Source organism: Oncorhynchus nerka, linkage group LG8, assembly GCF_034236695.1.
Source record: "Oncorhynchus nerka isolate Pitt River linkage group LG8, Oner_Uvic_2.0, whole genome shotgun sequence".
In the NCBI taxonomy this organism is placed as follows: domain Eukaryota; kingdom Metazoa; phylum Chordata; class Actinopteri; order Salmoniformes; family Salmonidae; genus Oncorhynchus; species Oncorhynchus nerka.
In genome coordinates, this window is record NC_088403.1 from 8,629,717 (window position 1) to 8,657,170 (window position 27,454).

The 27,454-nt window shown below is 44.7% G+C and overlaps 1 protein-coding gene across 1 annotated transcript in view; it reads right to left on the reverse strand.

Moving 5' to 3' along the window:
• Positions 1–280: 280 nt before the first annotated feature.
• Positions 281–27,454, reverse strand: part of LOC115120338 (leucine-rich repeat-containing G-protein coupled receptor 5-like) — a 29,950-nt gene continuing 2,776 nt past the window's right edge. The window contains exons 4-8 of the mRNA XM_065021293.1: positions 22,460–22,531; positions 21,879–22,004; positions 9,493–9,629; positions 9,229–9,303; positions 281–6,692 (exon numbers count right to left, since the gene is read on the reverse strand). Coding sequence (XP_064877365.1) covers positions 5,617–6,692; positions 9,229–9,303; positions 9,493–9,629; positions 21,879–22,004; positions 22,460–22,531 — 1,486 coding nt within the window. The 3' untranslated portion in view covers positions 281–5,616. The remainder of the gene's footprint in view (positions 6,693–9,228; positions 9,304–9,492; positions 9,630–21,878; positions 22,005–22,459; positions 22,532–27,454) is intronic.

Sequence of the window (27,454 nt, forward strand, 5' to 3'; positions counted from 1 at the left end):
CACCCCCACCCCACACCGCCATATGAAAACCCCCATCCCTCCATGCCCCCCCCACCCCTCCACCCCGGCGCTGATGGAATGATGACATGATTGTGTTCAGATCCATTATTTTAATAAATCATAATGTTATAAAGTCATATTTCCTTGTGGATCTTGACATGCGTATGAAAAAGTTCACAAAGTGTTTTTTTTCTTTCTGTTCTGTTCCACACAACGTTTATTACCTCTAAATCGTACCACCACCAATCTCCTTTTAGGAATAACAAACACCACTCACAGATTACGCTCATTTGGTAAAGTTGTTTATTACATATTACATGGATTTAACACTCTGATATAAAAACAAAATATGCATTCTATTCACTGGCCCTATGAATGTAATGTACACCACACAGCCTCTAGCCAACGGGACGCTAGGCTAGCTAAACCTGGCTAGCCAACGGGATGCTAGGCTAGCTAAACCTGGCTAGTCAACGGGACGCTAGGCTAGCTAAACCTGGCTAGCCAACGGGACGCTAGGCTAGCTAAACCTGGCTAGTCAACGGGACGCTAGGCTAGCTAAACCTGGCTAGTCAACGGGACGCTAGGCTAGCTAAACCTGGCTAGTCAACGGGACGCTAGGCTAGCTAAACCTGGCTAGTCAACGGGACGCTAGGCTAGCTAAACCTGGCTAGCCAACGGGACGCTAGGCTAGCTAAACCTGGCTCGCCAACGGGACGCTAGGCTAGCTAAACCTGGCTAGCTAGGCCTACTACCTACAATCTGCAGAGTATGCGCCAGGCCTCCATCAGACCTCCTCCTCAGGGACCCTTTACTTTACATAATATACTTTTGGTATAAATACTCATCTATATTTTTTTTATACAATTCTGGTATTTTAAGAGCTCAAGATAATAAAAAAATAGCTTTTGCCTCCAAATTCTGAATCTGGGTAACGATGGAGAGAGAAAAAACCAGAAGAAGAAAAGAAAGACGATGTGTCACATTTGACAGTGGATTCATACAGCTACCCCAGTATCTGGTAGTTTGTAACAGAAACATTTGGCTACTTTGTGGCCAAATGAACACAACCCAGATTCAGCCCATCCACCTCTGTTGCAGAAAGTTAAAAAAAAGAAGTTTTTCTACGGTGTGCCCTAATGAACATGACCCAGATTCAGCCTATCCACCTCTCTTTTTAACCATGTCACACACCTAGGAAAGACCCTGAGACAAGGATGTCTCTCCTTCTCTGCTCTCTATCTTCAGCATGTGACATGGAGGAATGGCCACAGGCAGGTTCATTACAGCGAGTTTGTGTTTTGTTGAGAGAGAAAGAGAGAGAGAGAGAGAGAGAGAAAGAAAGAAAGAAGAGAGAGAGAGAGAGAGAGAGAGAGAGAGAGAGAGAAAAAAAAAAAAGAAAGAAAGAAAGAAAGAAAGAAAGAAAGAGAGAGAGAGAGAGAGAGAGAGAGAGAGAGAGAGAGAGAGAGAGAGAGAAAACTAACTCACAGACAGCAAGGTTTTTGACAGACCATGAGCAGCAGAGTTTTCAGGAATGGCAAAGACTGTTGATTACATTTTTAGGTTTCCAAGAGCAATTCGCTTTATAAGTAATGACATCTCGCTCCTTAATTCATCCACACAAGGACAAAGGAGGGGCCATGCCAAGACTTTGCGGTTGTTTCACGAGGTTGCTACACTGAACCAGCATTGAAGTCTCTATTTTTCCTAGTTCTAAGTGCTGGAGAGCTCTGAGGTAAAGGTAGATATGACCTGTGACCAGCAAGGCAGGAGAGGAGGAGAGGGAGAGAGGATGAAGAGGGAGAGAGGATGAAGAGAGGGAGAGAGGATGGGAGAGGGAGAGAGGATGAAGAGGGAGAGAGGATGAAGAGAGGGGGAGAGGATGAAGAGAAGGAGAGAGGATGAGGAGAGGGAGAGAGGATGAGGAGAGGGAGAGAGGATGAAGAGAGGGAGAGAGGATGAAGAGAGGAAAAGAGGATGAAGAGAGGGAGAGAGGATGAAGAGAGGGAGAGAGGATGAAGAGAGGGAGATAGGATGAAGAGGGAGAGAGGATGAAGAGGGAGAGAGGATGAAGAGGGAGAGAGGATGAAGAGAGGGAGAGAGGATGAAGAGAAGGAGAGAGGATGAGGAGAGGGAGAGAGGATGAAGAGAGGGAGAGAGGATGAAGAGAGGGAGAGAGGATGAAGAGAGGGAGAGAGCATGAAGAGAGGGAGAGAGGATGAGGAGAGGGAGAGAGGATGAAGAGGGAGAGAGGATGAAGAGGGAGAGAGGATGAAGAGAGGGAGAGAGGATGAAGAGAAGGAGAGAGGATGAGGAAAAGAGAGGTCGACAACCCGGAGCTGAGCTCTGAAGATACCTCAGGAATCGCCTCAGAGGGCTTTTAAACCTTGCTAATCTCAGATCCAAGTATTTGTCTGGAGAGGCCGCTGATGTTTGGCATTAGTAGTCGGTTGCGTCTACCAAAAAGCAAGAGGAAGTAAGTAAAAGAAGACAACAGAAAGAGGAATGGAGGAAAGGGGTGAACTAGAACGCGGGCCGCTCTGAACTGACCCTCGTCCCGGTGATATTTCATTTCACGAGCAATCCAGCTCCTTGGAAAGGGTTCAGTCCTGGTAGGCGGTGACCTGGTACCTCTATCCAGGTTAACACCCTGCTGCTGCTATGCTACCGCTATGCCAAAGAACAAAGAGTCAGAACACAAGACGTCTCTGTCCTGCCCCAGTGCAGTGGGGGAGCAATACACATCATTACCACAGGTTTTCATTCTGACCTCTAAAACACATGAATAAGAATCTTCCTCTCTCCCTCCTCTCCCTCGCTTTCTCTCCCGTCCTCTCCTCTCCCTCTCTTTCTCTTCTCTCCTCTCCTCCTCTCCCTCTCTTTCTCTCCCTCTCTTTCTCTCCTCTCCTCTCAACTCCTCACCCCTCTCTTTCTCTCCTCTCGCTCTCCCTCTCTTTCTCTCCTCTCCCTCTCTTCTCAACTCCTCTCCCCTCTCTTTCTCTCCTCTCGCTCTCGCTCTCCCTCTCTTTCTCTCCTCTCCCTCTCTTTCTCTCCTCTCCTCTCAACTCCTCTCCCCTCTCTTTCTCTCCCTCTCTTTCTCTCCTCTCCTCTCAACTCCTCACCCCTCTCTTTCTCTCCTCTCGCTCTCCCTCTCTTTCTCTCCTCTCCCTCTCTTCTCAACTCCTCTCCCCTCTCTTTCTCTCCTCTCGCTCTCGCTCTCCCTCTCTTTCTCTCCTCTCCCTCTCTTTCTCTCCTCTCCTCTCAACTCCTCTCCCCTCTCTTTCTCTCCTCTCGCTCTCCCTCTCTTTGTCTCCTCTCCTCTCTCTTTCTCTCCTCTCCTCTCTCTCCCCTCATCTCCTCTCCTTCTCTTTCTCTCAACTCCTCTCCCCTCTCTTTCTCTCCTCTCGCTCTCCCTCTCTTTGTCTCCTCTCCTCTCTCTTTCTCTCCTCTCCTCTCTCTCCCCTCATCTCCTCTCCTTCTCTTTCTCTCAACTCCTCTCCCCTCTCTTTCTCTCCTCTCGCTCTCCCTCTCTTTGTCTCCTCTCCTCTCTATTTCTCTCCTCTCCCTCTCTTTCTCTCCTCTCAACTCCTCTCCCTCTCTTTCTCTCCTCTCTCTTCCTCTCCTCTCTCTTTCTCTCCTCTCAACTCCTCTCCTCTCTCTTTCTCTCCTCTCCCCTCTCTCCCCTCCTCCCCCAGGTACGTGCTCTAGTCACTAGGTAATGGAGGAGAATCATGCATGCTGGTGATTGACGTAGTTAAATGATAAACACAACTAAAGATGTAATATACTGTGTTGTCATCACTCTAAACGGTAACGGTGCATCGATAAAACAGTCTAAAAGCAACAACTCACTAAATAGGGGGAAAACTTTTACAACTAAATAGTCGGGTCAAATACGAATACGCACCAAATCTTACTTTAAAACAAACTGGCATATTCTAAACAAGGAAAACAGATTGTCACAGTATAATGTACACACACACACGCACGCACGCACGCACGCACGCACGCACACACACACACACACACACACAACACAGTGTGGCATATGTAACCAAATGTAATTGGTGCCGTTGTTGCTGAAGGAGAATGTTGTGACATGGCAGTCTTAGCTGGTGTAATCTCACAAGGTCACCACACTTTTAACACCAAGTATCGATAGATGACAAGACCCAACACACACACATGCACGCACACGCGCACACACACACACACACACACACACACACACACACACACACACACACACACAAACACACACCTTACGAATTGTTCTCACAAAACTCCGCTGGTAATTATATAACTGTCAGAGAGGATGTTTAAACTCAAATGATGTGTTTTATCTTAGGGATCTATCGGAAATAAAACTGAAAGCATAGAGATGCAGTGTGGAATTTCCTCTTCCTCCTCCTCCTCCTCGTCCTGGCCTACATATTATAGAGTCAAGTACCTTCATTAAAAGAGAGCATTGGCCACTGTGTTGGTATACATATGATGATCGAAAACTGTTCATAACTGTGTTCATAACATAATCAGTTGTGCTTCTGTCCGGCATCAAGCTGCCAGGCTGGGGTTTACACATAGCTGGTACTGTACAGACAGATAGATAGAGAGATATGAATACCAGGACAATGGGAGTCTATCTAGCTCTATATTAGAGTTCTGATTCAGATAGAGAGATATGAATACCAGGACAATGGGAGTCTATCTAGCTCTATATTAGAGTTCTGATTCAGACAGATACAGAGACATGAAAACCAGGACAATGGGAGTCTATCTAGCTCTATATCAGAGTTCTGATTCAGACAGATAGAGAGACATGAATACCAGAACAATGGGAGTCTATCTAGCTCTATATCAGAGTTCTGATTCAGACAGATACAGAGATATGAATACCAGGACAATGGGAGTCTATCTAGCTCTATATCAGAGTTCTGATTCAGACAGATACAGAGACATGAATACCAGGAGTCTATATAGCTCTATATTAGAGTTCTGATTCAGACAGATATAGAGATATGAAAACCAGGACAATTGGAGTCTATCTAGCTCTATATCAGAGTTCTGATTCAGATAGAGAGACATGAAAACCAGGACAATGGGAGTCTATCTAGCTCTATATTAGAGTTCTGATTCAGATAGAGAGATATTAATACCAGGACAATGTGAGTCTATCTAGCTCTATATCAGAGTTCTGATTCAGACAGATAGAGAGACATGAAAACCAGGACAATGTGAGTCTATCTAGCTCTATATTAGAGTTCTGATTCAGATAGAGAGATATGAATACCAGGACAATGGGAGTCTATCTAGCTCTATATCAGAGTTCTGATTCAGACAGATAGAGAGACATGAAAACCAGGACAATGGGAGTCTATCTAGCTCTATATTAGAGTTCTGATTCAGAGGAGAGCCATGGCGGCCATTTTGTGTCCTGTTCCTGTCCATGTAGCAGTGGCCTTGTTTCTTCATCCTTCCTCTCTGGCTACATGTACTGCTCTAACACAGTCTGTGTCTGTGTGTAGGGGGTTGATCTAGGGCATGGGGTACTGGGGGTAGAACCCAGAGCCCTGCAGCCCTGGGAGTAAAAACAGTGAAGCCTGAACGCTAGTCTGCCTAGCGACAGGGGATGAAGGCAAACGGAGGGTGGTGTGCCTCGGCGCTGGGTTGCTGCCCCGCCCCCCTAGACTCCTCCTCCTCCTCTGACACCCCGAAGGTGACCAGGGCCTGCGTGGAGTCACATGACTGTTTCTCGGCGTCCTCCGAGTTGAGCGAGACGAGGCTGAGTCGGCGGGGTCTGCTGAGGTGCAGGGCGCCGCGAGTCCTTCTGTGGAGTAGGCCCAGGTCCTCTCTGAAGTGAGGGTTGAAGAGGACGTAGAGTAGAGGGTTGAGGCAGGCTGGGAGAGGAACCACCACTAGAAGCACTGACTTCACCACCTCAGGCCCTACCGAGGGCAGTTTCAGCAGGGAGGAGAAGGAGAGGAAGGCTACAGGGAAGTAGAGGAGACAGTTGGTGAACAGCAGCCAGGCCACGTGACGGATCATGGAGCAGTCCCACAGGTTGTCCGGCTCTCCTTTCTCCAGGCTGCAGTAGAGGCGGGCGTATGTGACGGTCATGATGAGATAACATAGGGAGTTGACCAGGACTAGAGCCACCATGAAGCCCAGAGAGGAGGGCTCTTCGTAGGGCATGGGGAGACAGATGGAGGAGACTCCGTAGTCCCCCAGCAGGGGGAGCAGGGTGATAGCCAGGCCCAGAAGGAAACACAAGGCGGCCACCAGCCTCAGCGTGCCCGGCGAAGTCTTCCCCTCGGCGGCCTTGCCTCTCCGTATCGACAGCCCCCTCTCCAGGGCGGCCACAGTCAGTAAGAAGATACTGGTCTCAGAAGCGAAGATGGAGACGAAGCCGGTCAGCTTGCAGCCCGTGCTGCTCTCCCATCGCGCCCCGTAGCGGCCGAAGCTGCCGAAGGTCAAGGCATCGACAGTGGCCAGCGTGGCAGACCACAGCCCCATCAGACTGTTTACCAGAGCCAGCAGGCCAATCAGCAGCTTCACAGGGGACAGGAAGGACGGGGAGAGAAAGATGGAGACCATCACCAGTGTGTTGCAGACCAGGGAGAGAGTAGCAATGACCCACACACCAACACGGATCAACCAGCTGCCAAACAGGTGGTGGCAAGGACGGAACGGACCTGGGGAGGGACAGATCAATAAATCAACCAGTCAATTAACCAGTCAACCAGTCAACCAGTCAATCAATCAACCAGTCAATCAATCAACCAGTCACTCAATTAACCAGTCACTCAATCAACCAGTCACTCAATCAACCAGTCAACCAATAAATCATTCAACCAGTCAATCAATAAATCAATCAACCAGTCAATCAATAAATCATTCAACCAGTCAATCAATAAATCATTCAACCAGTCAATCAATAAATCATTCAACCAGTCAATCAATAAATCAATCAACCAGTCACTCAATCAACCAGTCAACCAATAAATCATTCAACCAGTCAATCAATAAATCAATCAACCAGTCAATCAATAAATCATTCAACCAGTCAATCAATAAATCAATCAACCAGTCAATCAATAAATCAATCAACCAGTCAATCACTCAACCAGTCAATCAATAAATCAATCAACCAGTCAACCAATAAATCATTCAACCAGTCAATCAATAAATCAATCAACCAGTCAATCAATAAATCATTCAACCAGTCAATCAATAAATCAATCAACCAGTCAATCAATAAATCAATCAACCAGTCAATCACTCAACCAGTCAATCAATAAATCAATCAACCAGTCAATCAATAAATCATTCAATCAGTCAATCAATAAATCAATCAACCAGTCAATCAATAAATCAATCAACCAGTCAATCAATAAATCATTCAACCAGTCAATCAATAAATCATTCAACCAGTCAATTACTCAACCAGTCAATCAATAAATCATTCAATCAGTCAATCAATAAATCAATCAACCAGTCAATCAATAAATCATTCAACCAGTCAATCACTCAACCAGTCAATCAATAAATCATTCAATCAGTCAATCAATAAATCATTCAACCAGTCAATCAATAAATCATTCAACCAGTCAATCAATAAATCATTCAACCAGTCAATCAATAAATCATTCAACCAGTCAATCAATAAATCATTCAACCAGTCAATCAATAAATCATTCAACCAGTCAATCAATAAATCAATCAACCAGTCAATCAATAAATCAATCAACCAGTCAATCAATAAATCATTCAATCAGTCAATCAATAAATCAATCAACCAGTCAATTACTCAACCAGTCAATCAATAAATCATTCAATCAGTCAATCAATAAATCATTCAACCAGTCAATCAATAAATCATTCAATCAGTCAATCAATAAATCAATCAACCAGTCAATCAATAAATCATTCAATCAGTCAATCAATAAATCAATCAACCAGTCAATTACTCAACCAGTCAATCAATAAATCATTCAATCAGTCAATCAATAAATCATTCAACCAGTCAATCAATAAATCATTCAACCAGTCAATCAATCAACCAGTCAATCAATAAATCAATCAACCAGTCAATCACTCAACCAGTCAATCAATAAATCATTCAATCAGTCAATCAATAAATCATTCAACCAGTCAATCAATAAATCATTCAACCAGTCAACCAATAAATCATTCAATCAGTCAATCAATAAATCATTCAATCAGTCAATCAATAAATCAATCAACCAGTCAATCAATAAATCATTCAACCAGTCAATCAATAAATCATTCAATCAGTCAATCAATAAATCAATCAACCAGTCAATCAATAAATCATTCAACCAGTCAATCAATAAATCATTCAACCAGTCAACCAATAAATCATTCAATCAGTCAATCAATAAATCAATCAACCAGTCAATCAATAAATCATTCAACCAGTCAATCAATAAATCATTCAATCAGTCAATCACTCAACCAGTCAATCACTCAACCAGTCAATCAATAAATCATTCAACCAGTCAATCAATAAATCAATCAACCAGTCAATCAATAAATCATTCAACCAGTCAATCAATAAATCATTCAACCAGTCAATCAATAAATCAATCAACCAGTCAATCAATAAATCATTCAACCAGTCAATCACTCAACCAGTCAATCAATAAATCATTCAACCAGTCAATCAATAAATCACTCAACCAGTCAATCAATAAATCATTCAACCAGTCAATCAATAAATCAATCAACCAGTCAATCAATCAACCAGTCAATCAATAAATCATTCAACCAGTCAATCAATCAACCAGTCAATCAATAAATCAATCAACCAGTCAATCAATAAATCATTCAACCAGTCAATCAATAAATCATTCAACCAGTCAATCAATAAATCATTCAATCAGTCAATCAATAAATCATTCAATCAATAAATCATTCAACCAATAAATCATTCAATCAATAAATCAATCAACCAGTCAATCAATAAATCATTCAACCAATAAATCATTCAACCAGTCAATCAATAAATCATTCAACCAGTCAATCAATAAATCATTCAACCAGTCAATCAATAAATCATTCAACCAGTCAATCAATAAATCATTCAACCAGTCAATCAATAAATCATTCAACCAGTCAATCAATAAATCATTCAAAAAGTTAATCAATAAATCATTCAATCACTCAATCAAACCATGTTAGGGGGAAAGGGGGGGGGTGTTGCCTTACCAGGTGATGGGGAACACTGGACAGTGTGGTGGGATTTGGGCTCATCATCAAAGTCCAACAGAAAGTCCTCGTGGTCTTAAATCAAATCAAAGGTTATATCCAGGTTATCAAGACGTTTCATAGGAACTGAAAATGAGTCACTGTTTCTGTCAGGAGGCATATTAGCGACACACCATGTATCCTTACAACACGGATCTGAAGTGGTATCCCCATTCCCTTTTAATGGGGCAGTGTACTATCATCTGGGGTTGTTTGAGAACACACCTTGGTTAGACAAGATGCCCTCCCTCCTCCCGAAGTCGTCCTTCCCGTTGTGGTTATTGTCTCTGTCCCAGGGAGAGGAGTGTTTCTCACAGGAGACGAAGGCACAGCACTGGAAGGCATAGGGCAGCTCCATCACCCTACAGAGAGAGAGACATACCAGACATACAACATACCAATTAGGATCTGGAGAGGGAGACATACCAGACATACGACATGCCAATTAGGATCTGGCTAAAATTACCCTTTATGGTTGTGAGGTCTGGGGTCCGCTCACCAAACAAGATTTCACAAAATGGGACAAACACCAAATTGAGACTCTGCACGCAGAATCCTGCAAAAATATCCCCCGTGTACAACGTAGAACACCAAATAATGCATGCAGAGCAGAATTAGGCCGATACCCACTAATGATCCAAATCCAGAAAAGAGCCGTTAAATTCTACAACCACCTAAAAGGAAGCAATTCCCAAACCTTCCATAACAAAGCCATCACCTACAGAGAGATGAACCTGGAGAAGAGTCCCCTAAGCAAGCTGGTCCTGGGGCTCTGTTCAGCTGGTCCTGGGGCTCTGTTCACAAACACAAACACACCCTACAGAGAGATGAACCTGGAGAAGAGTCCCCTAAGCAAGCTGGTCCTGGGGCTCTGTTCACAAACACAAACACACCCTACAGAGAGATGAACCTGGAGAAGAGTCCCCTAAGCAAGCTGGTCCTGGGGCTCTGTTCACAAACACAAACACACCCTACAGAGAGATGAACCTGGAGAAGAGTCCCCTAAGCAAGCTGGTCCTGGGGCTCTGAGAGAGATGAACCTACAGAGAGATGAAGAAGAGTCCCCTAAGCAAGCTGGTCCTGGGGCTCTGTTCACAAACACAAACACACCCTACAGAGAGATGAACCTGGAGAAGTAAGCAAGCTGGTCCTGGGGCTCTGTTCACAAACACAAACACACCCTACAGAGAGATGATCCTGGAGAAGAGTCCCCTAAGCAAGCTGGTCCTGGGGCTCTGTTCACAAACACAAACACACCCTACAGAGAGATGAACCTGGAGAAGAGTCCCCTAAGCAAGCTGGTCCTGGGGCTCCGTTCACAAACACAAACACACCCTACAGAGAGATGAACCTGGAGAAGACAGAGTTCACAAACACAAACACACCCTACAGAGCCCCAGGACAGCAGCACAATTAGACCCAACCAAATCATGAGAAAACAAAAAGATAATTACTTGACACATTGGAAAGAATTAACAAAACAACAGAGCAAACTAGAATGCTATTTGGCCCTACACAGAGAGTACACAGTGGCAGAATACCTGACCACTGTGACTGACCCAAACTTAAGGAAAGCTTTGACTATGTACAGACTTAGTGAGCATAGCCTTGCTATTGAGAAAGGCCACCGTAGACAGACCTGGCTCTCAAGAGAAGACAGGCTATGTGCTCACTGCCCACAAAATGAGGTGGAAACTGAGCTGCACTTCCTAACCTCCTGCCCAATGTATGACCATATTAGAGACACATATTTCCCTCAGATTACACAGATCCACAAAGAATTTGAAAACAAACCCAATTTTGATAAACTCCCATATCTACTGGGTGAAATTCCACAGTGTTCCATCACAGCAGCAAGATTTGTGACCTGTTGCCACAAGAAAAGGGCAACTAGTGAAGTACAAACACCATTGTAAATACAACCCATATTTATGCTTATTTATTTTCCCTTGTGTACTTTAACCATTTGTACATTGTTACAACACTGTATATGTATATAATATGACATTTGTAATGTCTTTATTGTTTTGAAACTTCTGTATGTGTAATGTTTACTGTTCATTTCTATTGTTTATTTCACTTTTGTATATTATCTACCTCACTTGCTTTGGCAATGTTAACACATGTTTCCCATGACAATAAAGCCCCTTGAATTGAATTGAGTTAGAGAGAGAGAGAAAGAGAGAGAGATACAGTTGAAGTCGGAAGTTTACATACACTTAGGTTGGAGTCATTAAAACTCAATGTTAACATGTTTGAATTGAGAGAGATTGAATTGAGAGAGAGAGAGAGAGAGAGAGAGAGAGAGAGAGAGAGAGAGAGAGAGAGAGAGAGAGACAGAGAGAGAGAGAGAGAGAGAGAGAGAGAGAGAGAGAGAGAGAGAGAGAGACGGAGAGAGAGAGAGAGTCATCCTACAAGAAACATGGTATAAAGGAGACGGACCCACTGGTTGCCCTCTAGGTTACAGAGAGCTGGTGGTCACAGCCACCAAACTACCAGGTGTGAAATGAGGAAGAGACAGGGGGAATGCTAATTTGGTATAGAACAGACCTAACTCACTCTATTAAATTGGTCAAAACAGGAACATTTTACATCTGGCTTGAAATTCAAAAGGAAATGATCTCAACAAAGAAAAATGTCCTCATGTGTTCTACCTATATCCCTCCACTAGAATCCCCATACTTTAATGAAGACAGCTTCTCCATCCTGGAGGGGGAATTAATCATTTCCAGGCCCAGGGACATGTACTAGTCTGTGGTGACCTAAATGCCAGAACTGGACAAGAACCCTCAGCACACAGAGGGACAAACACCTAACTGGAGGTGACAGCATTCCAACCCCCATATGCCCCCCTAGGCACAACTATGACAACATAACCAACAAAAACGGGTCACAACTCCTGCAGCTCTGTCGCACGCTGGGTATGTACATAGTCAATGGTAGGCTTCGAGGGGACTCCTATGGTAGGTACACCTATAGCTCTGTCGCACGCTGGGTATGTACATAGTCAATGGTAGCCTTCGAGCGGACTCCTACGGTAGGTACACCTATACCTTGTCTTTTGGCAGTAGTACTGTAGACTACTTTATCACTGACCTCAACCCAGAGTCTATTAGAACGTTCACAGTCAGCCCACTGACACCCCTATCAGATCACAGAAAAATCACAGTCTACTTGAACCTAGCAATGCTCAATCATGAGGCATCAAAGCCAAAGGAACTGAATAATATTAAGAAATGCTATAGATGGAAGGAAAGTAGTGTGGAAATCTACCAAAAAATTAGGGAACAACAAATTCAATCCCTTCTAGACAATTTCCTGGACATAATGTTTCACTGTAATAGTGAAGGTGTAAACTTGATAGTAGAAAACCTAACCAGTTTATTTGACCACAGCTTCCCTATCAAATCTAAACATTTCAAGCAGACAACCCCTTGAACATTAACAACAATGGTTTGATGAAGAATGCAAAAACCTAAGAAAGAAATGGAGAAACCTGTCCACCAAAAACACAGAGATCCAGAAAACCTGAGTCTACGCCTTCACTATGGTGAATCACTAAAACAATACAGAAATACACTACGTGTGACCTGTTGCCACAAGAAGAGGTCAACCAGTGAAGAACAAACACCATTGTAAATACGACCCATATTTATGCTTATTTATTTTCCCTTTTGTACTTAAATTATTTTCACATCATTACAACACTGTAATAAATCCATAATAGGACAAGTATTTTGAAAAAGTATTTGTTTATTTCTTTTGAACTTGCCTTGGCAATGTAATGTTTACTGTTCATTTTTAATAGTTTATTTCACTTTTGTTTATTATCTACTTCACTTGCCTTGGCAATGTTAACATACGTTTACCATGCCAATAAAGCCCTTGAATTGAAACTGAAAGAAAAAGAGAGAGAACAGGAGAGAGATCGTGCAAGGAGAGGAAAGGAGAGAGAACAGGAGAGAGAGAGAGAGAGAGAGAACAGGAGAGAGAGAGAGAACAGGAGAGAGAAAAGGAGAGAGAGAGAACAGGAGAGAGATCGTGCAAGGAGAGGAAAGGAGAGAGAACAGGAGAGAGAGAGAACAGGAGAGAGATCGTGCAAGGAGGGGAAAGGAGAGAGAGAAGAGGAGAGAGAGAGAGAACAGGAGAGAGAGAGAGAACAGGAGAGAGATCGTGCAAGGAGAGGAAAGGAGAGAGAACAGGAGTGAGAGAGAGAACAGGAGAGAGATCGTGCAAGGAGGGGAAAGGAGAGAGAAAAGGAGAGAGAGAGAACAGGAGAGAGATCGTGCAAGGAGGGGAAAGGAGAGAGAAAAGGAGAGAGGAAGAGAGAGAGAGAGAGAAAGGAGAGAGAACAGGAGAGAGAGAGAAGAGAGAGAGAGAACAGGAGAGAGATCGTGCAAAGGAGAGGGAAAGGAGAGAGAAAAAGAGAGAGAGAGAGAGAGACAGAGAGAGAACAGGAGAGAACGTGCAAGGAGGGGAAAGGAGAGAGAGAAAAGAGAAGAGAGAGAGAGAACAGGAGAGAGAGAGAACAGGAGAGAGATCGTGCAAGGAGGGGAAAGAGAGAGAGAGAAAGAGGAGAGAGAGAGAACAGGAGAGAGAGAGAACAGGAGAGAGATCGTGCAAGGAGGGGAAAGGAGAGAGAAAAAAGGAGAGAGAGAGAGAACAGGAGAGAGAGAGAACAGGAGAGAGATCGTGCAAGGAGGGGAAAGGAGTGCAAGGAGAGGAAAGGAGAGAGAGAGAAAGAGAGAACAGGAGAGAGAGAGAACAGGAGAGAGATCGTGCAAGGAGGGGAAAGGAGAGAGAGAGAGGAAAGAGAGAGAGAGAAAGGAGAGAGAGAGAACAGGAGAGAGATCGTGCAAGGAGGGGAAAGGAGAGAAAAGGAAAAGAGAGAGAGAACAGGAGAGAGGGAGAGAGAGAGAGAAAGGAGAGAGAAAAGGAGAGAGAGAGAGAGAAGAGAGAGAGAGAGAACAGGAGAGAGATTGCAAGGAGGAGGGGAAAGGGAGAGAAAAGGAGAGAGAGAGAGAGAGAACAGGAGAGAGAGAGAACAGGAGAAGAGAGAGAGAGAACGTGCAAGGAGGGGAAAGGAGGAAAAGAGAGATCTTGAGAGAGAGAACAGGAGAGAGAGAACAGGAGAGAGATCGTGCAAGGAGGGGAAAGGAGAGAAGAGAGAGAGAGAACAGGGAGAGAGAGAGAACAGAGAGAGAGAGAACAGGAGAGAGAGAGAACAGGAGAGAGATCGTGCAAGGAGGGAAAGGAGAGAGAAAAGAGAGAGAGAGAGAGAGAGAGAACAGGAGAGAGTCCAAGGAGGGGAAAGGAGAGAGAAAAGGAGAGAGAGAGAACAGGAGAGAGATCGTGCAAGGAGGGGAAAGAGAGAGAAAAGGAGAGAGAGAGAGAGAGAGAGAAAAGTCCTTAAACATTAAAATACAATTCATAAGAACAGGAGAGAAGACATATAACACACTATTACAAACATACATAATATACTAATATAATGACCCAATAAATACTCCATCTAAAACAGGATTGATTCTTCATCTGCTAGAGTCCAAGGAGGGGAAAGGAGAGAGAAAAGGAGAGAGAGAGAGAGAGAGAGAGAGAACAACATTTCTATGTGCTATATTTAAATCGTTTTAAAATCATGTTTAAATGTATAAAGGTTTCAGGGTTTGCTCAGTTAATTTATTCCATTTCTTTATTGCTCTAAATTGAAATGTTATTTTGCCTATTTCTCTGTTCTGTCTGGACAACACATAGATGGAGGAGAACCTATTCCTGGACAAGAACAGGAGAGACAACCTGTTCCTGGTATGAATCACTGAATGTCTGTCTCTTACAGGAACTGAATCACAGAGAGATGGTGGACAACCTATTCCTAGTATTGACTGAATGTCTGTCTCTTACCAACTGAATACATAGATGGTGGACAACCTATTCCTAGTATTGACTGAATGTCTGTCTCTTACCAACTGAATACCACATAGATGGTGGACAACCTATTCCTGGTATTGACTGAATGTCTGTCTCTTACCAACTGAATACTGGACAAACATTCTAGTATTGAACTGTCTGTCTCTTACCAACTGAAACACATAGATGGTGGACAACCTATTCAAGGAGGGAAAAGAGAGAGAAAAGTATTGACTGAATGTCTGTCTCTTGGACAACTGAAGTCCTTACTGTTCTGTCTAATACAACACATATAGATGGTGGACAACCTATTCCTAGTATTGACTGAATGTCTGTCTCTTACCAACTGAATACCACATAGATGGAGGACAACCTATTCCTAGTATTGACTGAATGTCTGTCTCTGTTCCAACTGAATACCACATAGATGGTGGACAACCTATTCCTAGTATTGACTGAATGTCTGTCTCTTACCAACTGAATACCACATAGATGGTGGACAACCTATTCCTAGTATTTACTGAATGTCTGTCTCTTACCAACTGAATACCACATAGATGGTGGACAACCTATTCCTGGTATTGACTGAATGTCTGTCTCTTACCAACTGAATGTCTGTCTCTTACCAACTGAATACCACATAGATGGTGGACAACCTATTCCTAGTATTGACTGAATGTCTGTCTCTTACCAACTGAATACCACATAGATGGTGGACAACCTATTCCTAGTATTGACTGAATGTCTGTCTCTTACCAACTGAATACCACATAGATGGTGGACAACCTATTCCTAGTATTGACTGAATGTCTGTCTCTTACCAACTGAATACCACATAGATGGTGGACAACCTATTCCTAGTATTGACTGAATGTCTGTCTCTTACCAACTGAATACCACATAGATGGTGGACAACCTATTCCTAGTATTTACTGAATGTCTGTCTCTTACCAACTGAATACCACATAGATGGAGGACAACCTATTCCTGGTATTCACTGAATGTCTGTCTCTTACCAACTGAATACCACATAGATGGTGGACAACCTATTCCTAGTATTTACTGAATGTCTGTCTCTTACCAACTGAATACCACATAGATGGTGGACAACCTATTCCTGGTATTGACTGAATGTCTGTCTCTTACCAACTGAATACCACATAGATGGTGGACAACCTATTCCTAGTATTGACTGAATGTCTGTCTCTTACCAACTGAATACCACATAGATGGTGGACAACCTATTCCTAGTATTGACTGAATGTCTGTCTCTTACCAACTGAATACCACATAGATGGAGGACAACCTATTCCTAGTATTGACTGAATGTCTGTCTCTTACCAACTGAATACCACATAGATGGAGGACAACCTATTCCTAGTATTTACTGAATGTCTGTCTCTTACCAACTGAATACCACATAGATGGTGGACAACCTATTCCTAGTATTTACTGAATGTCTGTCTCTTACCAACTGAATACTGTTCTGTCTGGACAACACATAGATGGTGGACATTCTATTCCTAGTATTCACTGAATGTCTGTCTCTTACCAACTGAATACCGTTGTGAATACAACTTGGCCATTTTAAATGATGTATATTCTGAAATAAAATAGGCATGTTTTTTTCAATTATCTTGTCGATTGATGACCAACCAAGAACATTGCGCATGACTGCAACAGAAGAACCATATCTCCACCTTAAAACAATCCTTGCTGCTTTGTTCTCTGCATTCTGCAGCCTCCTAACTTCACTTGATGATGCATTTCCCCAGACCACAGAGAGAGAGAGAGAGAACAGTAGAGAGAGATAGAAAAAGAGATAGAGAGAGAACAGTAGAGAGAGAGAGAACAGTAGAGATATATATATAGAGAGAACAGTAGAGATATATATAGAGAGAGAACAGTAGAGAGAGAGAGAGAGAGAGAACAGTAGAGAGAGAGAGAGAGAACAGTAGAGAGAGATAGAAAGAGAGATAGAGAGAGAACAGTAGAGAGAGAGAGAACAGTAGAGATATATATATAGAGAGAACAGTAGAGATATATATAGAGAGAGAACAGTAGAGAGAGAGAGAGAGAGAGAACAGTAGAGAGAGAGAGAGAACAGTAGAGAGAGAGAGAGAGAGAGAACAGTAGAGATATAGAGAGAGAGAATAGTAGAGAGAGAGAGAGAGAGAACAGTAGAGAGAGAACAGTAGAGAGAGAGAGAGAGAACAGTAGAGATATAGAGAGAGAGAGCAGTAGAGAGAGAGAGAACAGTAGAGATATAGAGAGAGAGAGCAGTAGAGAGAGAGAGAACAGTAGAGAGAGAGAAAATAGTAGAGAGAGAGAGAGAGAACAGTAGAGAGAGAACAGTAGAGAGAGAGAGAACAGTAGAGAGAGAGAACAGTAGAGAGAGAGAGAACAGTAGAGAGAGAGAGAGAACAGTAGAGAGAGAGAGAGACAGAGAGAGAGAGACAGAGAGAGAGAACAGTAGAGAGAGAACAGTAGAGAGAGAGAGAGAGAACAGTAGAGAGAGAGAGAACAGTAGAGAGAGAAAAGTAGAGAGAGAACAGTAGAGAGAGAGAGAGAGAACAGTAGAGAGAGAACAGTAGAGAGAGAGAACAGTAGAGAGAGAGAGAACAGTAAAGAGAGAGAGAGAACAGTAGAGAGACAACAGTAGAGAGAACAGTAGAGAGAGAGAGAGAACAGTAGAGAGAGAGAGAGAACAGTAGAGAGACAACAGTAGAGAGAACAGTAGAGAGAGAGAGAGAACAGTAGAGAGAGAGAGAGAACAGTAGAGAGAGAGAGAGAAAGAGTCAGTCAACACAACACAAGGCATAGGGCAGCTCCATCACTCTACAGACAGACAGAAGAGACTAAACACAATGCTACCACCACGCTCAACTGTTATTTAAATACCAACTGACACGCAACTTTACAGAAATAAATCACCAACTGTTTATCCAGAATTGAAATGGCAGTGATGTATGACATCAGACAAATATGTAAGTCTAGGAGTTCCTAGCGGAAGGGATGTAAATGTTGACTAACTGAGGAGGCTGTAACTATGGCCTGGGTAAATCATGTTTTAATGGTTGGTCCTTCAACTGTAACTATGACCTGGGTAAATCATGTTTTAATGGTTGGTCCTTCAACTGTAACTATGGCCTGGGTAAATCATGTTTTAATGGTTGGTCCTTCAACTGTAACTATGACCTGGGTAAATCATGTTTTAATGGTTGGTCCTTCAACTGTAACTATGACCTGGGTAAATCATGTTTTAATGGTTGGTCCTTCAACTGTAACTATGACCTGGGTAAATCATGTTTTAATGGTTGGTCCTTCAACTGTAACTATGACCTGGGTAAATCATGTTTTAATGGTTGGTTCTTCAACTGTAACTATGACCTGGGTAAATCATGTTTTAATGGTTGGTCCTTCAACTGTAACTATGACCTGGGTAAATCATGTTTTAATGGTTGGTCCTTCAACTGTAACTATGGCCTGGGTAAATCATGTTTTAATGGTTGGTCCTTCAACTGTAACTATGACCTGGGTAAATCATGTTTTAATGGTTGGTCCTTCAACTGTAACTATGACCTGGGTAAATCATGTTTTAATGGTTGGTCCTTCAACTGTAACTATGGCCTGGGTAAATCATGCCTTGTTTTAATGGTTGGTCCTTCAACTGTAACTATGGCCTGGGTATATCCTGGTCCTTCAACTGTAACTATGGCCTGGGTAAATCATGTTTTAATGGTTGGTCCTTCAACTGTAACTATGGCCTGGGTAAATCATGTTTTAATGGTTGGTCCTTCAACTGTAACTATGGCCTGGGTAAATCATGTTTTAATGGTTGGTCCTTCAACTGTAACTATGACCTGGGTAAATCATGTTTTAATGGTTGGTCCTTCAACTGTAACTATGACCTGGGTAAATCATGTTTTAATGGTTGGTCCTTCAACTGTAACTATGACCTGGGTAAATCATGTTTTAATGGTTGGTCCTTCAACTGTAACTATGATCTGGGTAAATCATGTTTTAATGGTTGGTCCTTCAACTGTAACTATGGCCTGGGTAAATCATGTTTTAATGGTTGGTCCTTCAACTGTAACTATGGCCTGGGTATATCATGTTTTAATGGTTGGTCCTTCAAGTGGCCTGGGTAAATCATGTTTTAATGGTTGGTCCTTGGTAAAAAATAAGACCCACTCTGATGGGCTTTAGAGGGTCCATGTTGCACCCTACTTCATGGTGAAGGAGTGTGTATTGGTGTGCTGCTCCCTTCCCTACTATGATGTACTAGAAGGGAGTGAGTCGACTGTAGCACGTCCATCATGTAACCTGTTTGTCTGGACTGACATGAACTGGTAAAAGGTTGTCTATTAAAAATAAGGACAGGATGGGGAAAGAAGATATCCTCCTCCTCCTCCTCTTCCTCCTCCTCCTCCTCCTCCCCCACCTCCTCCTCTTCCTCCTCCTCCTCCACCTCCTCCTCCTCCTCCTCCCCCACCTCCTCCTCTTCCTCCTCCTCTTCCTCCTCCTCCTCCTCCTCATCATTTTCACCACCATCTCCACCACCACCTAGTGAAGTCTCAATACCAGACTTTTGACTTCGATAGTGATACCAGGTTTAGTATTACCATACTTGATACCATCACAATACCACAGTGTATTAGCCAGAGTTACAGGCACCTTGATCCAGACAGATAAACCCAGCTACTGCTCTGTTCAATCGTTGGGCATCTTTTGAGTTAAATATCATCGGAGCCCTGTTCGTTGCTGAGGCAATAGATGATCTATGTGAGAGAGAGACGTGAGAGAACGAGACGTGAGAGAGAGACGTGAGAGAGAAACGTGATCGAGAGAGAGACGTGAGAGAGAGAGAGACGTGAGAGAACGAGATGTGAGAGAGAGACGTGAGAGAGAAACGTGATCGAGAGAGAGACGTGAGAGAGAGAGATGTGAGAGAGAGAGAGACGTGAGAGAGAGAGAGAGACGTGAGAGAGAGACGTGAGAGAGAGACGTGAGAGAGAGAGAGACGTGAGAGAGAGACGTGAGCGAGAGAGACGTGAGAGAGAGACGTGAGCGAGAGAGAGACGTGAGAGAGAGACGAGAGAGACGTGAGAGAGAGACGTGAGTGAGAGACGTGTGAGAGACGTGTGAGACGTGTGAGAGAGAGAGAGAGACGTCAGAGAGAGAGAGAGACGTGAGAGAGAGAGAGAGAGACGTGAGCGAGAGAGACGTGAGCGAGAGAGACGTGTGAAAGACGTGTGAGAGACGTGAGAGAGAGACATGAGAGAGACGTGAGAAAGAGATCTGAGAGAGAGAGAGGTGTGAGAGAGAGAGGCGTGAGAGAGAGAGACGTGAGAGAGAGAGGCGTGAGAGAGAGAGGCGTGAGAGAGAGAGGCGTGAGAGAGAGAGGCGTGAGAAAGAGAGGCGTGAGAGAGAGAGACGAGAGAGAGAGAGAGAGAGAGAGAGAGAGAGAGGCGTGAGAGAGAGAGACCGCAAATGAATAAAGTTTTGGTGGCAATGTAATCAGCATACACTGAGTGGACAAAACATTAAGAACACCTTCCTAATATTAAGTTGAACCCCCTATTGCCCTCAGAACAGCCTCAGTTTATCAGGTCATGGACTCTACACTGAGTGGACAAAACATTAAGAACAGCCTCAGTTTATCAGGTCATGGACTCTACACTGAGTGGACAAAACATTAAGAACACCTTCTCTACACTAATCCACTAATCCACCCCTATTGTCCTCAGAACAGCCTCAATTCATCAGGTCATGGACTCTACACTGAGTGGACAAAACATTAAGAACACCTTCGTACTAATCCACTCCACCCCCCTATTGTCCTCAGAACAGCCTCAATTCATCAGGTCATGGACTCTACACTGAGTGGACAAAACATTAAGAACACCTTCGTACTAATCCACTCCACCCCCCTATTGTCCTCAGAACAGCCTCAATTCATCAGGTCATGGACTCTACAAGGTGTCGAAAGCGTTCCACTGGGATGCTGGCCCATGTTGACTCCAATACTTCTATTGCCCTCAGAACAGCCTCAGTTCATCAGGTCATGGACTCTACAAGGTGTTGAAAGCGTTCCACTGGGATGCTGGCCCATGTTGACTCCAATGCTTCTATTGCCCTCAGAACAGCCTCAATTCATCAGGTCATGGACTCTACAAGGTGTTGAAAGCGTTCCACTGGGATGCTGGCCCATGTTGACTCCAATGCTTCTATTGCCCTCAGAACAGCCTCAGTTCATCAGGTCATGGACTCTACAAGGTGTCGAAAGCGTTCCACTGGGATGCTGGCCCATGTTGACTCCAATGCTTCCCACAGTTGTGTCAAGTTGTCTGGATGTCCTTTGAGTGGTGGGCCATTCTTGATACACACGGTAAACTGTTGAGCGTGAAAACCCAGCAGCATTGCAGTTCTTGACACAACCCTTGTTTTGTCTTGCCCCTTCACCCTCTGAATGGTACACACACACACAATCCATGTCTCATTTGTCTCCACCACCACCAGCATCACCAGCATCACCAAAAGCACCACCACCACCAGCATCACCAGCATCACCAAAAGCACCACCACCACCACCAGCATCACCAAAAGCACCACCACCACCACCAGCATCACCAGCAAACCAGCACCACCACCACCATCACCAAAAGCACCACCACCACCACCCCCAGCATTACTACAGGTACCTCAGTTTGGGGAGGCTCTCAGCAGGCAGTAGCTCCTGCAGGTCCTCGTTGCCAGCTAGTTTGAGGTGTGTGAGTCCATGGAGCCCAGATACAGGCAGGTAGGACAACCGGTTGGAAGTAAGATCACTGGGGGAGAGAGAAGGGAGGGGGAGGAAGTGGGAGGGAGAGAGAGAGAGAGAGGGAGAGAGAGTGAGAGAGAGAGAGAGAGAGAGGGGGAGAGGGAGAGGGAGAGGGGGGGGACAGGGGGGAGAGAGAGAGAGAGAGGAGAGAGGGGAGGAGAGAGAGAGAGAGAGAGAGAGAGAGGAGAGAGGGGAGAGAGAGAGGGAGGGGGGGAGAGGGGGAGAGGGAGCGAGAGCGGGAGAGAGAGAGAGAGAGGGGGGGAGAGGGAGAGAGAGAGGGGGGAGAGAGGGAGAGAGAGCGAGAGAGAGAGAGTATGAGAAACACATCATCTACCACCCGATAACTAAGCAACATACATTTTTTTATACAATATAACTTGATTTAATGGACACATCATCCAATTCCGACTGACTTGAACTCTGCCTGGTTCATATGAATGAATAAAACAGTGGAGGACTCACAGTTTGATGAGGGCAGGCAGACTGGAGAAGGACAGCGGGTTCAGAGAGGACAGCTTGTTCCAAGCCAGGTCACTGTTCCGAAGGAAGCAGAAAAAAAACAGAGAATTTTCCTTCAGTTCAGATGTTTCCTTCAGCTCCACTAATCCTGCTGCACCTCAGACGGTTGGATTTACAAGCTGAGAGATCTCCTTCAGTACCAAGAAGTCCTTCCATTCCTCCCTCCTCCTTCCCTAGCAGATTATACCAGACATGTGCCGTATCAATCCCATATTGCCCGAAGCAGGCACTTTTAAGGTTAAGTTGATTCACACACGTATCGTCGGCGTTTTGGCGTGTGAGAGGAGAATAGAAGAAGGTATTGATATCGTTTAACCAGATGAGATGAGTTGAGTGAAAACACAAAAGATATAACTAACTCGAGCAGACAGGAAGACAATGAGGGGTCATAGTTCAAACTGTATGTCCAAGAGGGTCTTAGTTCAAACTGTATGTCCAAGAGAGGTCATAGTTCAAACTGTATGTCCAAGAGGGGGTCATAGTTCAAACTGTATGTCCAAGAGGGGCCTTAGTTCAAACTGTATGTCCAAGAGGGGCCTTAGTTCAAACTGTATGTCCAAGAGAGGTCATAGTTCAAACGGTATGTCCAAGAGGGTCTTAGTTCAAACTGTATGTCCAAGAGAGGTCATAGTTCAAACTGTATGTCCAAGAGGGGCCTTAGTTCAAACTGTATGTCCAAGAGGGGGTCATAGTTCAAAGTAACTGTGTATCCAAGAGGGGATGGAACTTGGAGAATTGCTGTTCACAATTTCACTATCTTATTCTGTGCCATTGTATTGAATGAGAAAAAGGCAAAAAGAGATATATTATCTTGCATGTAAACTATGTGATTTAGTCTTTGGACAACGGTTTTGATCTACAGCCTGCTGAGCTTGGCCCCTGACCATATCTGTCTAGCGATTGTCTCTCTGCAGAAAATAGAAAACACTTGTCAGTGTTTGTCCCATAAATACCAATATAATAACTTTTAAAATCAGGGAAATATGGATGTACACAAAAAGAGACCTGAGTGAGACTTGTATGAGACCTGAGTGAGACCTGTATGAGACCTGATGGAGACCTGAGGGAGACCTGTATGAGACCTGATGGAGACCTGTATGAGACCTGAGGGAGACCTGAGGGAGACCTGTATGAGACCTGAATGAGACCTGTATGAGACCTGTGTGAGACCTGAGTGAGACCTGTATGAGACCTGAGTGAGACCTGAGTGAGACCTGTATGAGACCTGAGGGAGACCTGAGGGAGACCTGAGGGAGACCTGTATGAGACCTGAGTGAGACCTGTATGAGACCTGAGGGAGACCTGAGGGAGACCTGAGGGAGACCTGTATGAGACCTGAGTGAGACCTGTATGAGACCTGAGGGAGACCTGAGTGAGACCTGTATGAGACCTGTATGAGACCTGAGTGAGACCTGTATGAGACCTGTATGAGACCTGTATGAGACCTGAGGGAGACCTGAGGGAGACCTGAGGGAGACCTGAGGGAGACCTCAGGGAGACCTGAGGGAGACCTGATGGAGACCTGAGGGAGACCTGTATGAGACCTGATGGAGACCTGTATGAAACCTGAGGGAGACCTGAGGGAGACCTGTATGAGACCTGAGGGAGACCTGAGGGAGACCTGAGGGAGACCTGTATAAGAGACCCGAGGAAGACCTGAGGGAGACGTGAGGGAGACCTGTATGAGACCTGATGGAGACCTGAGGGAGACCTGAGGGAGACCCGAGGGAGACGTGAGGGAGACGTGAGGGAGACCTGTATGAGACCTGATGGAGACCTGAGGGAGACCTGAGGGATACCCGAGGGAGACCTGAGGGAGACGTGAGGGAGACCTGAGGGAGACCTGAAGGAGACCTGAAGGAGACCTGATGGAGACCTGAGGGAGACCCGAGGGAGACGTGAGGGAGACGTGAGGGAGACCTGAGGGAGACGTGAGGGAGACGTGAGGGAGACCTGTATGAGACCTGAGGGAGACGTGTATGAGACCTGTATGATTCAGACAGCCAACTCCTAGTTGTTTATGGTCCACATGTTGTTTGATTGAGGATAAGTAAGGTCCTATAGAGCAGGGTTTCCCAAACCGGGTCCTGGGGGGGGTTGTGTCTAGAGAACCAATCAGAGAGGCTTCCAGCCAGGCTTCCTGTGTCTAGGGAACCTATCAGAGAGGCTTCCTGTGTCTAGAGAACCTATCAGAGAGGCTTCCTGTGTCTAGAGAACCTATCAGCGAGGCTTCCTGTTTGTGCTCATAACATCACAGGATATCGTGCTCTTACATCAGGAGATATTTTGTAACAGCGGGCCGTTGTTCCTGGTTATACAGTCATCCTGGGTATTTGGGATCATTATCTAGAAAGGGACTGGAGGGGTTGGGGGTGAAGGAATGGTGACAGGAAAGGGGTCTCCAGAGTCCAGATCTCTCCTCTCTCTCCCTCTCGGCTGATTGGATGTGTAGAAGCCTTATTCAACACATGATTTGCTTAATTGGCTGTTTTCTGACCCCTTTCGTCACTCAGAGGGAGCCAGGGGTTTAACCAGGCCTGTAAAGTCAGCTGGACCGCTGCCCTGCAGCCACGTCTTGAGCACACACACACACACACACACACACACACACACACACACACACACACACACACACACACACACACAGACACAGACACACACACACACACACACACACACACACACACACACACACTACAAACACGCACACACACGCCTAGCTCTGGAGCCATACGCAGCTAGTTCTGTAGCTGGACGTGGGGAGCGTTGCGAAGTGAAAAGTCCCCAGTGGGATATCAAAGTAGTGGATAAGTACAGACGTGGATCGACCCAGCGTTTTCTCTGCCATCTTAAAATCCCCTGCCATTTCCTGAAAGACTCCACAGCGACTCAGCAGAGGAGGGATTTTCTTTTTGAGGGACATGACTTGTGACTGTTTGATGATGCAGCTGGTCCTCTGTGCCTTAAGAGAAGGACGAGAGACCTGGGAATCCTGGCAACGACGTAACGTGCACTTTTCATCTTTTCATGTCCACTCCGCCTGGTAACCCGATCTGCTCCTTGAGGCTTTGCACGTTGAGACGGAACCGAGCGCCAGGATATCTCTCTCTCTCTCTCTCTCTCTCTCTCTCTCTCTCTCTCCACGCCGGGCGGCCAACTATGACAGCATGCCTGTTGTGGACTCACCCAGGGTCAACTCACAGTGGAGAGAAGCACCTTCGTGAGGCGATAGGAGGTGGAGGGAAGGGGAGGAGAAGGGGGGCTGGACCCACGGCCATGTGTGTCACTGTGTGTGAGCGTCCTTGTGTGTGTGTGTGTGAGTGTCCATCCATGCAGTCCGTCCGTCCATCCGTGTGTCTGTTGTCTGTCCGTGCGCCTGTTGTCTGTCCGTGCGCCTGTTGTCTGTCTGTGTGTCTGTTGTCTGTCCGTGTGTCTGTTGTCTGTCCGTGTGTCTGTTGTCTGTCCGTGCGCCTGTTGTCTGTCCGTGTGTCTGTTGTCTGTCCGTGTGTCTGTTGTCTGTCCGTGTGTCTGTTGTCTGTCCGTGTGTCTGTTGTCTGTCCGTGTGTCTGTTGTCTGTCCGTGCGTCTGTTGTCTGTCCGTGTGTCTGTTGTCTGTCCGTGCCAATATTTCCTCACATCCTGCCCTGGACGTGTCCAAGGAGCTAGCAGTCAATTAAAATCTCTCGTTGCCTCGCTGAGGTAATTTGGAAGTGTTTAAAGAGGGCAAGCTCGGATCAGTGCGTGTGCACTGTGGGATAGTTGTCCAGGGGGATGGAGGAAGGGGGGGGCTGAGCAATCAGCAAATAGCCTCTTCAACTGGTTCTACCCTGAAAGCCTTGTGTACGGCTGCATGTAATTTAACCAAGGCTTCTATCAAATGAGCCATGCTAACAGGCTAACAGAATAACATGCTGATAATGTCTATTTCCCCCATTCAGCTAACAGGCTAACAGAATAACATGGTAATAATGTCTGTTTCCCCCATTCAGCTAACAGGCTAACAGAATAACATGGTAATAATGTCTGTTTCCCCCATTCAGCTAACAGGCTAACAGAATAACATGGTAATAATGTCTGTTTCCCCCATTCAGCTAACAGACTAACAGAATAACATGCTAATAATGTCTATTTCCCCCATTCAGCTAACAGGCTAACAGAATAACATGCTAATAATGTCTATTTCCCCCATTCAGCTAACAGGCTAACAGAATAACATGCTAATAATGTCTATTTCCCCCATTCAGCTAACAGGCTAACAGAATAACATTGTAATAATGTCTATTTCCCCATTCAGCTAACAGGCTAACAGAATAACATGGTAATAATGTCTATTTCCCCATTCAGCTAACAGGCTAACAGAATAACATGGTAATAATGTCTGTTTCCCCCATTCAGCTAACAGGCTAACAGAATAACATGGTAATAATGTCTGTTTCCCGCATTCAGCTAACAGGCTAACAGAATAACATGGTAATAATGTCTGTTTCCCGCATTCAGCTAACAGGCTAACAGAATAACATGCTAATAATGTCTGTTTCCCCCATTCAGCTAACAGGCTAACAGAATAACATGCTAATAATGTCTATTTCCCCCATTCAGCTAACAGGCTAACAGAATAACATGCTAATAATGTCTATTTCCCGCATTCAGCTAACAGGCTAACAGAATAACATGCTAATAATGTCTATTTCCCCCATTCAGCTAACAGGCTAACAGAATAACATGCTAATAATGTTTATTTCCCCCATTCAGCTAACAGGCTAACAGAATAACATGGTAATAATGTCTATTTCCCCCATTCAGCTAACAGGCTAACAGAATAACATGGTAATAATGTCTGTTTCCCCAATTCAGCTAACAGGCTAACAGAATAACATGCTAATAATGTTTATTTCCCCATTCAGCTAACAGGCTAACAGAATAACATGGTAATAATGTC